Below are 13,395 nucleotides of genomic sequence, written 5' to 3' on the forward strand. Positions count from 1 at the left end.
CTGATGCTAACAATCAACCAGTACCGATTAGCTCTTACTGCCAAAATATCTTGGTTATAGAGCGAAAATCAGTAGAGACTTTAGGGAAACGTATTGAATTAATGCGTTGTATTGATTGTTAGTGCGTCTATTACTAGAAAATGTGTGTTTGGTTTGGAGTCATTATCAATTTCATTAAATTTTGTGAACAGTATGTCGGAGGTAAACCCGAGTTGGTGGTTCAATGCATAAATCACTGTTCTTACAAGTCTCGTATATTCGAGCTTTGACCTGGAAGGATTCTTAGTGTCAGTAGGACTAGCCATGCAATGGCTTTGTATGCTAACAAACGGCTGCGAAGTCTGTTGAAGAAAGGTTAAATTTTGCAAAAAGAATGTAATATCAAGACTTCGTTTTACCTTTTTTTTATATATATAAAAAATAGGTATAGAATTCGCTCAAACTTTAGAAAAAATTTTCGTGGCCCGGAGGGCCGAGTGTCATATACCAATTGATTCAGCTCGACGAACTGAGCAAATGTCCGTGTCTGTATGTGTGTTGTCAACAGAGAGGTTGAGATCTCAGAGATGGCTGGGCCAGTTTTGATCAAACTAGTCACAAATGAAAGGTCTCTCCGTCACCCTGAACGCTATTGAATGGTTTTGAGATCGGATGTTTACTTTTTGAGTTATACGAAGTTTTATGTCAAAATTGTCAGTTTTTTGACAATATCTTTCACAATTGATCTTGAAAATAGAATATGTTTTCAGACTTAGATTTCGCACGGTAATAGCTATCCAACAAGCCTTAGATTGTTAAAATCCGTCCATTTTTGCCTCGGACCGATTTTAGCACGGTTCGTTTTTGGCAACATAATCGTTCGAATATGACATATGTAGACCAGATGATGGCAGCATTTTCGAGTTCCATAATTATATTGATTTAAACTACTTACAGCAATAAATGCTGGAAGAACATAACACCCATATACCATTCGAATCAGTTCGTCGAGATCAGCAAATGCGTGTGTGACAAATAGTTTCACTCAATTTTCTCGGAGATGACTCAACCGTTTTTTACAAACTCAGATTCATATGAGAAGTCGTATGTTCCCAAACAAAGTTCCTGACTTACGTTTGGATCCGACTTCTGGCTCCAGAACTACGGGATGATACGTGAAACGAAATTAAAATAGTGTGAATGTGAAACGAAATTAAAATAGTGTGTCATTTTTCTCGTATATGACTGAATCGATCTTATATTCAAATGAAAGGTCTTAAGATCCTATAAAACATCTTGCTTTTTAGTCAGATCCGACTTCCGATTTAGGAGATACAGGGTGATTAGTACAGAAATGTCCATTTTACATATATTTATCAGGTTCATCGGGTTTGTAGATTTGGATAGTCGATAACCAAATAATCTTATTTCAGTTTTAGCGTTATTCAGTTTTCGATTCGGAACGTACCCAATTACGATTTCTCAAAGATGTCTACACTGATTTTCAAACATTTTGAATCAAATATAAACAATACAGCTCCTAAGGTGAATTTAAATGACTTTGGCTACACCGATTAAATAAAGCGACGATCATTAAAACAATGTCATGAGAACTAACAAATAAACCAATAAACAAACTAAACCACCGATTAATAGGGTAACAGAGGTATTTTGGCCCACCTAACAAACTTTATCGATTTTATCGGATTTAATTGATGTGAAGTAACTCATGTTACATAAATTTGAAGGTAAACACATTAAATTACCTATTGCGGAAGGGTTTTTAAAAGATATTGCAACATTTAGTGGATATTTATTCAAAGTGGGCCAAAATAAAATCAATCCTAAAGTGGGTCAAAATACCTCTGTTACCCTACTCATGAAAAAAAAACACAAGCCTATCGATAAAAAAGGTATCATCTCACTGCTAAGTGGATTAAGCACGTTTTTATATCTGAAGACGTTTCTGTCAGAATCGCCTTTACTAGATGAACCCACCGGATTTTTCACCGTATCCTAACAATTGCCACCTGATTGGTCTGCAATCACTTGAACAACGTAACTACTCCATAAAGTAAGAAGATATGTGGACTCGATGAACGTCACCCAATTGATACTTGTTCCTACTGTACTAAACTATGGAATCAATAAAATAAGGAGTAATGTCGTGAGCTTTGTCGTTATTTGTTGCATTTTCGCGCGGCGAGCGATAGTGCACAGATGATGCTAAATAATTAATGAATAAAGGTTGCAGATAGTTCTAACAGCTATCAAAAAATGTTAGCATCAATACCTCTAATTTAAAATTGAAAAAGCGGAATATGAAACTGCTTCAGAATGGATAAAAATTGCGAATAATACTGTGTAATGAATACCCAAGTACGTCTCCAACATCTGGTATTACATCCCGTTTTTATAATATTTGCGGTATAAAAAAAGTTGAAGAAAGCCACTTCTTTCAATCGATTGATCATTTTTCTTTAAATTACTGCCGGGCGAAGAATGCATCCAATGTGGTAACTCTGGGATACAAGGATAAACTAAATGAGGTGCAAGTAGTCTACTTAGGAAAGCAAACACAAGTAGTCTACTTAGGAAAGCAAACACATCTTTTTGATTCCGTCCAAAAAGTAATTCTCCGACAGGTCACCAGTAGTACGAAAGAACATTTTTAAACATGCACGACTCAGCATTCCTCCATGCAAAAGATCACAGTAACGTAACAGATAGAAAAGGCTTTTTAAAGTTTCAAAAAGTATCCAAGCGTATTACTACTTATGGCTTCGATATGGCTTAGCGATGTGAGTTTGTTTATCAAATAAACATTAGACACTATCTTCGAATGGCGCACGATACTGATAACGCCACCGTGAACACGCGTCTTTTTTATCACTATGCTAGGTATATAGAGCAAGCATCGAAGAAGTTTTTATTTTGATTGTAGTTTGGTTTGGCCAATGAGTGTGCCATACCTTTTAGTCATTTCGTTCATAGCATTCATTTCTGAACATTAGGAAGATTGGTGCAGTAATTAAGTGGTACGAAACAAACAAAGCGCAACTCGAAATGATAAACAGTGAATTTATCGTAGTATTTTCTATAATCAAAGTCAGTGCGAAATTCGTAGTATCGAATGCGTGAATCACTTTATTGAATCTATTCAAACATGGGACTGTGCTGTGGAGGGGATCGCATAGTCGAGCATACTGTTGATGATGTATTACATCCATCGGAAAGTAAGCTTTTCAGTCAATCAAATCTGCGGATTCCATGGATTTAGTTTTCATCAGAAGAAATAATAAATGATATTATATTTTTCAGGTCAACCTCTCAAATATGATCCAGATTTCAAAGGCCCACTGTCGAAGCGGTCATGCACGGATATACCCTGCTTGTTTCTGTTTATTCTCTTCCTAGTAGGTTGGGGAGGTGTGGCATACTATGGTGAGCAAGATGTATAAGTTATCAAATTTATTTTATTCTTGATAAACTTTGTTCTTGCAGCCTTTATGAAAGGTGACTTAGATCGATTGCTGGTACCGACGGATTCGAACGGATTAAAGTGTGGCGTCGACAGTGGAGTACAGAAGGAACCCTATTTGATATTTTTCGACATATCCGAGTGTGCCAAGCCCGACGTGCCCTTGTACGGGTGCCGGACGCCTCAGGTATGCGTAAGTGAATGCCCGACAGAAGATTTCTACTTTCGATACGAAGAATGCAATGCCAACTCGATAGGAACCATCAGATCTCAGTTAATTTGCGATCGCTCCGTCCAAAAGAATGAGCTGAACTGTGCGGATATTCAACCCTATATTGACCGCGGACGGTGTGCTAAGTATTATCTGAAAAGTGTTCCGTGTGAGTATACATTAATGATGAATAACTAGCTTAAACCTTGCTATTGAAATCCTTCCTTGTCCTATTTCCTGCATTGCTTGTGACATGTTTATTTGTTGTTCATTTCCCAAAAACAAATAATCTTTCAACGTACCGATAATTGACTAATTTGGAATGGATGATAGACGAATGCGAAAAAAATGAACTAGAAATTTTAATTCCAGTCGCAAAACGATGCATCTCCAACCTTCCGGACTCTGAGTGTCCTTACATTCCTTCTAAGGTACTGCAACAGTACAAACTAACTCCATCATCGTTTGACTTGAGCGTTAGCAATGTAAGCATTCGAACGGGTAAGCAGTTGTCAGAAGCGTTGCGGCAGGATTGTGCTAAACAGCGACGCATCGGCCGTCAACTGATAGTCGAACGGATATCCAAGCTGCAGTCCTACTTTGCTCGCTACGTGGACAACGTACTGTCCCAGATTACCAACGACACCCACGTACATCAGGTTGGTTCCCGGTGGCAGAGTGTCCCGTAGCAATGGAGAATTAATCGTAGAAAGTTAACGCTAACCTCTGCATGGTACAGATATTTCATAGTATGGACTACTTCCTGGACTAATCGCTCAAGTTTGTGTCGTTCAATTCCCTGTTCCACTCTATCCCTTCACGTATGTAGAAACTAACCCTTTCTAAACTAACCAAATTCGTTCCAGAACAAAAAAAAAACACTGCTAGAACGTAGTTATTCTGACTTCTGTTTTACTTCTGTCTTTTATTTTCATCATGCCAATTACGCACCCATACATTTTTGCTCGTGTTCATATCCCCAAAATACGGCTGGGCTTAGTTTCGAAACGTTGTCTACCAGCGCTCGGGAACATTAGCCCGGATATCATCAATGCTGTTGCAAATATCAAACTCTTTGCTGGGGTAGGTTTTACTACTGCTATAACATTAAGACATTAGAAAACAACAAACTAATACGTGCGTGTTAATAGCCACAAAATAAATAAATGTATATAGATTTATATATTTACACACACACATATATATATATATATATATATATATATATATATATATATATATATATATATATATATATATATATATATATATATATATATATATATATATGTATATATATATATATATATATATATATATATATATATATATATATATATATATATATATATATATATATATATATATATATATATATATATATATATATATATATATATATATATATATCTGTATTTATAATATTCATAATAATAGAAAATATTTCACATTTTGACATTTTTGATTTAACAACCGAGTTTCAACAAACAAAACAAATACTGTTTCAAAACTATTACTAAGAAATAGAAACAAACAAACCAACAACCGTTCAGAACTTGATAGCTCTACCGAAAGAACTTGCTCTTCTGAACCTTTCTTTCGTTCTACAGAAATTATGTATGTTCCTACGAAAATCATACGAGAGCAAATAATTATATTTCGTTGATAACAAACTCATTAATAGTGAATGAAGTGACATTTTTGCATGTAATCGTTCTTTTTTGCGCACTTTTACAGAGCTCGGTTAATAGGGTAACGGCTCCCTATTTCATCTGAGCTTCTATTTCCTTCTCATCCCTTCTCCCCATTACTTTGAACATGAATAATATCTCACAACGTACCTGAACTAAACTGTAAAATGTTTCAAAATGATTATTAAGGCTCCTGCCGCACTTTCGCATTGGAAGAAATGGTTTTAAATTCTTCGGTGACCGTTTTTTTTTCATTTAAAACCAAATCACTTTTCAATTTAGGATACATTTTCATCTCAAGATTTACAGTTCGCACATTTCAAACGAAAGGTAACGAAAACGACCCAACAATTTTTGAACGTCGAAATGAGTCGAAACTAGTTCTAAACATATCGTGTGTTCGCTTATAGTTGGCATTAGGCTCTTTTTAAGAAAAATTCAAGACATTTTGAACCTGAGAGTGTAATAGTGCAATGTTTTGTTTTTATTGCTGTCGTCATTGCTAATTAATAAGATGAATAAAGGACCAACGATAGAATGAATAAAAATCCTTTGAGATGAAATAAGGAACAGAGTAGTAAACATACCAGATGTGTTTTTAGCTAATTTTTTGTATATTATTTTAATTTCCTAGGAATGTGAATAAATTCTCAATGTGGAGCAAGGCGAATTATGCAGAAATATGGAAAAGTGGCTAAATCAGGGTTTTAGGGTAACGTCCTTACAAATGAGATGAAATAGGGAACATATACCCTACATACAATTTCTACTGCGTTCTCAAAAACTATAACACTTTCTTATTGGCTTCATTCTATTTATTTATTGTTTAGGATCATTCGCTTCTTCCAGACAAAAATACTTTCTGACCCTATGTGCGGGGGTGGATTTCGAATCCAGGAAGGCTACGTGAAAGGCATTAACTTACCCATAACGCTACACCCGTCGTCCCTATTTTTAATGAACTATCGGTGTTCACTCATACTTCTAGAGAATTAGATCTTTCTCGAATGGATTGCTCATCTCTTATCAAGACCGTACCTAGTAACTGAAAGCTAGAGAACTTAGCTAGCTATCCAAACATTTGATACTGATAATGATGTCCAAAGTCTATAAACGCAACAGAACCAATACCATTGGACCACCAGTTACTTGGCTGTGTAACATGTTTATTGTAAAAATTGCCGAAAATTCCGTTCAATTTTGTGTATGATGTTTTATGTTTTAATATACACAATTTTGACACCATGTTAATATGTTTACTGTTGAAAATTACAAGAAATTGAACTATGAAAACACGTCCACGTTATTTTAACACTAGTTTTCAGGACTAATACAACAATTTGTTCAGAAAAAGAGACCTATTTTGATCATTTATTTACCTTGTTCCCGTTTTTTTTCTTGCTGCAATTTCGCAGACCGGGCAAATGGTAGTAGAAGACATCCTGGAAACATGGCGCCTGGTTCTCGTGATCTTACTACTATCACTTCTGGTTAGTCTGATATTCATCACAATGTTGCGGTGGATCGCCAAGCCGATGGTTTGGATTTCGATTTTGGGCGTGATTGTTGCTCTGAGCTACGGTAAGAGTATAAATAAAGAGCTTACCGAAACATCTACCAAATCATAAACTTAATTTTATTTTCTAGGAGTTTACTATAGCTACATTCAGTATGACTACATTAGGCAGAATCCGGTAGAAAATCATGTCAACGTTTCTCCGAATCTGAGCTCACTGGTTCAATCTTGGTTTAGATCGGATAAAACCTGGCTATGGATTCTGATCATACTATCGATTACTTTAGTCGTTCTCTTGCTGGTAGTGTTGGTTCTCCGCAAACGCATAGTAATCGCCATCGCGTTAGTAAAGGAAGGCAGCAAGTAAGTCTATAGACTCAGAGTCTTTCCCTACAGTGAGAATTTTTCATTTCATTTCAGAGCCGTCAGCGCCATCTTTTCGACTGTTTTCTTTCCTATTATTCCCTGGGCGCTGCATGTTTTGGTGATCATATTTTCGATCGCGGTTGGTCTCTTCTTGGCCTCGATCGGTACTCCAATATACAGAGTGTACGGCTTGAATACCACCGTCACTTGCGTCTGTGATAATGGCTATCGAGATGGGGATATTTGCGATCCGGTGGTTTTCAATGAACATTGTCATAACAGCTCAATGCGTGATCTCTCGGGTCGCTGCATTGGCGCATCGTGTAATTTCCAAGACATAAACAGTCCAAGAGAAGTGGGATATTTTCACGTGAGTATAAGAGATTAGTTCGTTGATGATTACCATTTAGAAAGATTTTATTTTTTTAACCAGGCACTGAACGTAGTAGGATTTTTCTGGGGCATTTGTTTCGTATCCGCATTCGGTGAAATGGTCCTTGCGTTTACCTTTGCCACATGGTATTGGACCTTCCGCAAGAAAGATCTACGCTTTTTTGTTCTGACCACCGGATTCTTTCGAACAGTTCGCTATCATTTGGGAACGCTGGCCTTCGGATCGTTGATCATTGCGATCTGCAAGATCATTCGCGCCATGTTGGAATATATAGATCACAAACTGAAGAAGTACGACAACGGAGTGGTGAAGGCTGTGCTTTGTTGCTGCAAGTGTTGTTTCTGGTGTCTGGAAAGCTTCCTGAAATTCTTGAACACCAACGCATATATTATGTGTGCCATCCATGGCAAGAACTTTTGCTCCAGTGCGAAGGACGCGTTCAGTCTGCTGGCCAGAAATGTACTGCGGGTTATCGCCCTGGACAAGGTTACCGGGTTTCTCTTTTTACTTTCAAAACTTTTGCTAGCTTGCGGAATGGCTGCCGTGACATACACGTTCTTTGATGCCGGGATCACCAAACAGTTGCACTACCCATTCATTCCTTCTATCCTGGTTTTTCTCGGGACGTACATTATCGCCTCGGTGTTCTTCAGCGTATATTCGGTTGCAGTGGATACTCTATTCCTCTGTTTTTGTAAGTAACTTTGAACTTATACTTGTTTTCACGGTGTTTCAACAAGGCTTGGTTTGAATTGCTTTGCATATTCAATACATGTGCTATTTCAAGAGGTCTCTGCAATGGTCTTGTCTCATAATATTCCATTTCAATTTTACACGTGGGATTTACACTCGGGAACCTCATAAAGATCAATTGGCAGTTCAGAGCAAACCAACTTTGGAATGCAACAAATACACAGTTGTTTTACTATGGAAAATTTATTTTCACAGTGGAAGACTGCGAGCGTAACGATGGCACCCCCGAAAAACCTTACTACATGTCTAAGAGTTTGATGAAGATTCTGGGTAAAAAGCAGAAATTCATCACAGCCCGCTAGGAGTAAATCTTGGAAAAAAACGAGCTCTCCACCAAACGTGATCACATTGTTCCCGGATAACCGGGAGGATTCGAAAAAGAACAATTTATTTATCGTTCATGTAGCATTAAGGCATCAACAGTGCAACAATAATAACTAAACCAAATACAAGGAATCAGTACTATGATTCAAAAAAAAATATTCATCGAGGCCAAAGTTTGATAGGGAGAAAGTCAGAGGAACGCAAAAGAGTTTGATATGAATGGTGCAATTTGCCAAAGGGAAGACACATGTTTTCTCAACAATACATTGAAACATACAAACGATAAAAGACTTACTATATTACCACTATACTAATATCGAATCATTATTTAACAATTTCGTACTTTAAGTAAGAATGTTTCGTACTGGCAAGTTACTATAACAATGTTGTTTGAAAGGACCGAGAGAAAAAAGAACTTATTGAGCAAGAATCAAGTATTTTTATAACAATATATTTATGAATAATAATATAAAGCAATATGGCAACCGAATAATTTGTGGTGTACATTGAAACTAAATGGTTGTTCATACATTTGTTGTTATTTGATAAAGAAACTGATTGTGATTGATTCTAGGAGCATATGAATACATAGTATGATGAAAAGGATATACCTCTTGCAAACCGATTTTAGATAATCTTAACATTGTCTCAGATGTAATAACCACAATTTAGCAATCAGCAAATACATATGCTGCATAAATCATAAGTTACTGAGTTGTAATGTTGCTGTCAAACATTACAGAAAATAATCATGTCTTGAATTATTACATTTTGTCTATTGAATTTTGATATCACAATTCTGTCCATTCCCACATATCGTATTCAATCAATAAATTTTGCATATTGTTCGGTGTATGTTAAGTATTTCAAATGCATATGTCTATAACAACATTCACTGAAATAAAAATGTTATTTATATTCATTAGATTCGTAATATAAATCGTATGCATCGTATAATTCATAGAAGTCATATGGAAACTGATAACCTTTATTAAAATGTACCTGAAGTCTAAATGTCTTTACGAACCATAAAATAGCTATAAGATATGTTTCATTACTTCATTACTAGCACAGTAGTGAGTTGATTTTTATTTTTGATTTGTAGCCTCGGGGTTAAACATCTCCGCCGCGAATATCAGGAGGTGCTCCTTCACGATATTAACCTATAATTTAGCTCGGATCCTGAATGAACAGTGCAATGATCCGAAAGATGTAAGTGCAATTGATATGTTAAAATGAAAATATATAAAAGAGTTTTATACGAAATGAATAATAACAATAACAACTAGAATGACCTTCATTAAAAGTTATACAACAAGCCATGTGTTCAGCATGAACCTATCTATATAAATTCGGATTGAACACAATATGCACAGTATGTTGTGTGCACGGTTACAATTCCCAGGATTGATCAAATTTATGTCTACGGATTTTTAACCGTGTGATTATCTAATAGTTATTATAAGGAACGCAAATAAATTTGATCAATCCTGGGAATTTCATTCATTGTATGAAAATCTTATGAATATCACTTCAAGAAGTGTTTTATGTTTCATATGATTTTCTTATATATTTGATATGTATTGATACACCATCAGGGCTGCTGAGAGAAGAAAACGTGCCCGGGGGGATTTCAATACGGGCCCCCTTCGTTTAGTGGCTACATCTTCGTAGATTGAACAAGCAAAAAAAAGGTCCCAAGGTATGATTTGATTATGTGCTATAAGAAACATTTTTGAATCTTCGACTATCCGGGGCCCCTGAAAAAGTCCGGGCCCGGGGGGATTCCGCCCTTCCCCCCTCCCTCTCGGCGGCCCTGTACACCAAGTAGATATCATTGAAAATGTCAATAGTGCAAATATATTAGAATATCATATAATGTGAAAATAATAATTTAGCTCAGTGTTGGATAGCACCAAATAATAAGGAGTAATTAAAAAACTTGCTTCATCCGCCTAGCAGTGAGATGATACCTTTTTTATCCATCCACATATTTTCTCTATCAATATTCATTTGTATCTAAAAAATTATGACTAGAAAGAATGGTAATCGATTGATTTATTAAAATAAAACTAAAAACGTGACTAGCAGTGAGATGATACCTTTTTTTTATCAATACGCATGTGTTTTTGCATGGATATTCTTAGGTGTTTTAGTTCTCATGACATTATTTTAATTATCGTCGTTTTAAACGGCAAATTGAGATTTTAATCACTCATTACCCTGTCATGCCGAAACTGCAAAACATATCGAATTTCAATCTTAGCGTGCGACAATCGATTGAACATTCCATGAGATGTCGAAGTAAGTTCCACTTCAGAGTTTTTCGTCATTATTTATGGTACTTCCAGAGCCGGTATTCAGGAATTAGCATAGCCCAAAATGATTTGAATGGCCATAAATTATTACGCCAAACAATTTACATGAAATTTATAAACTCATCATCTGTAATTCCAGAATCGGAAAAAATTCACCAATTTTGTATGGGACCTTAAGTCCTGTAATATTTGTTTTTGAAGTTCGATTTGGTCTTTTTTGAGAAAATGATTGAGCTTTGAGAATCGATTCGATACTGGAACCGGAATTCTAAAATCGGTGTAGCCGAAATCAGTTAAATGCACCTGAGCAGTGTGTAGACATCTTTGAGAAATTGTAGTGCGAATTAAAATTTGGGGATACATTCCGAATCCAAAAACGAATACCGCTCAAACTGAAATAAATTTATTTGGTAATCGACTATCCAAATCTGCAAACTGCATTAATTTATGTGAAATGGACATTTTTATACTAATCACCCTGCATTTTCTAAACCAGAAGTCGGATCTGACTAAAAAGTAAGAAGTTTTATAGGATTTTAAGACCTCTCATTTGAATCATAGATGATTCTTAGATTTCATTTGAATCTTAGATCGGTTCAGCCATCTACGAGATAAATTAATTGCATTATTTTAATTTCGTTTCACATATCATCCTGTGGTTTCGCAATCAGAAGTCGGATCCAAACGTAATTCAGGAACCTTGTTTGGGAGTATACGACTTTTTATATGAAAATTGAGTGAAATTATTTGTCACACACGCATTTGCTGATCTCGACGAACTGAATCGTATGGTATATGGAAGTCATGTTCTTCCAGCATTTATTGCTGTAAATAGTTTAAATCTAAATAATTATGGAATTACTTCCAACTCGATAATGCTGGTATCATCTGGTTTACATATGCCATATTCGAAAGATTATGTTGCCAAAAATGAACCGTGCTAAAATTGGTCCGAGGCAAATTGTCATAAAAAAGAATGCTGTACACAGTCTTTTTGGTACTTAGAAACAATTATATGTAACAGTATAAAAAATCGTGTTTCATGTTGCTCCCAAGCATTGCTTTTTCATACAGCGCTCAAAATTTCTTCTACTGGAATAAGGCTTACACAAAAATATCGATATCTCCGTTAAAAATGGACGGATTTTAACAATCTATGGCTTGTTAGATAGGTATTACCGAGCGAAATCTAAGTCTGGAAACATATTCTGTTTTCAAGGTCAAATGTGACAGATACTGTCAAAAAACTGAAAATTTTGACATAAAACTTCGTATAACTCAAAAAGTAAACATCCGATCTCAAAACCATTCAATAGCGTTCAGGGTGACGGGGAGACCATTTGCGACTAGTTTGATCAAAATCGGTCCAGCCATCTCTGAGATCTCGACCTCTTAGTTGACAACACACATACAGACACACACACATACACACACACACACACACACACACACACAGACATTTGCTCAGTTCGTCGAGCTGAATCGAGTGGTATATGACATTCGGCCCTCCGGGCCTCGGAAAATTTTTCGAAAGTTTGAGCGAATTCTATACCTATTTTTTAAATATATAAAAAAAGGTAAAAAATATTTATTAACATAATCAGGACTATTTTATAATCAGTGATGTGCCTAGAAAATTTGGCGCCGGGGGCAAAATAAGATTTGCCATCCCCATCGATTGTTTAGTGAGCAAAAATGCTAAACTTCATCTCCGGAAAGATGAATTGGACGAGAAAAAAAACGGTCCCAAGGATTGGTTTGCCGCCCCCTAAAATGCTAGCGCGTTTTTGTTATTTGTTCTTAAATATGAGCCTTCCTTGATAGTGTAATTCGAGAGCTCAAGTCAAGAAATAAGGTTCAGGTCTAGAATACGAATCAATGCTTAGTTTCTAAATGTAGATTTCTGCCTCAGATTCAGAATCTCTGTCTGAATTCTGGTCAAAAACCATGTCCAGATTCAGTATTCAGCTCCATAAACCATATATATATATATATATATATATATATATATATATATATATATATATATATATATATATATATATATATATATATATATATATATATATATATATATATATATATATATATATATATATATATATATATATATTATCTTTAAAAATACTGTGAAATTTCATCCGCATCCGACTTCCGATTCCGCAGTTACAGGGCGATGAGTGTGAAAGTTTTCAAATCGCCATATAGATTGACAATATGTACAACACCGAAAGAAGAAGAAAACACAAAACAAACGATGCGTGCTGTGTTTTATTTCGTACACGCTTTGAAGGAATCTGCTAATGGTGTGTGACATTGAAAAAAGACGGTGCTGCGGTTGAAAGAATAAACGAATGTTTGT

The 13,395-nt window shown here is 35.7% G+C and overlaps 1 protein-coding gene across 11 annotated transcripts in view; it reads left to right on the plus strand.

Annotated features, from left to right (window-relative positions):
* The window catches only part of LOC131439352 (choline transporter-like 2), a 45,513-nt gene extending 36,031 nt beyond the window's left edge, over positions 1-9,482 (plus strand). For 6 of the 11 annotated variants that reach the window (XM_058610265.1, XM_058610264.1, XM_058610266.1 and 3 more), the window contains 8 exons: positions 3,301-3,423; positions 3,484-3,840; positions 4,044-4,330; positions 6,778-6,943; positions 7,010-7,241; positions 7,299-7,614; positions 7,678-8,332; positions 8,587-9,482. In XM_058610265.1, the coding sequence (XP_058466248.1) occupies positions 3,301-3,423; positions 3,484-3,840; positions 4,044-4,330; positions 6,778-6,943; positions 7,010-7,241; positions 7,299-7,614; positions 7,678-8,332; positions 8,587-8,693 (2,243 nt within the window). In that variant the 3' untranslated portion in view covers positions 8,694-9,482. Of the gene's footprint in view, positions 1-2,901; positions 3,216-3,300; positions 3,424-3,483; positions 3,841-4,043; positions 4,331-4,671; positions 4,755-6,777; positions 6,944-7,009; positions 7,242-7,298; positions 7,615-7,677; positions 8,333-8,586 lie in introns of those variants that run through there. The other 5 variants (XM_058610262.1, XM_058610260.1, XM_058610261.1 and 2 more) reach the window with 3 other exon arrangements.
* Positions 9,483-13,395: the final 3,913 nt, after the last annotated feature.

Source organism: Malaya genurostris, chromosome 3 (genome assembly GCF_030247185.1).
Source record: "Malaya genurostris strain Urasoe2022 chromosome 3, Malgen_1.1, whole genome shotgun sequence".
Taxonomy (NCBI): Eukaryota; Metazoa; Arthropoda; class Insecta; order Diptera; family Culicidae; genus Malaya; species Malaya genurostris.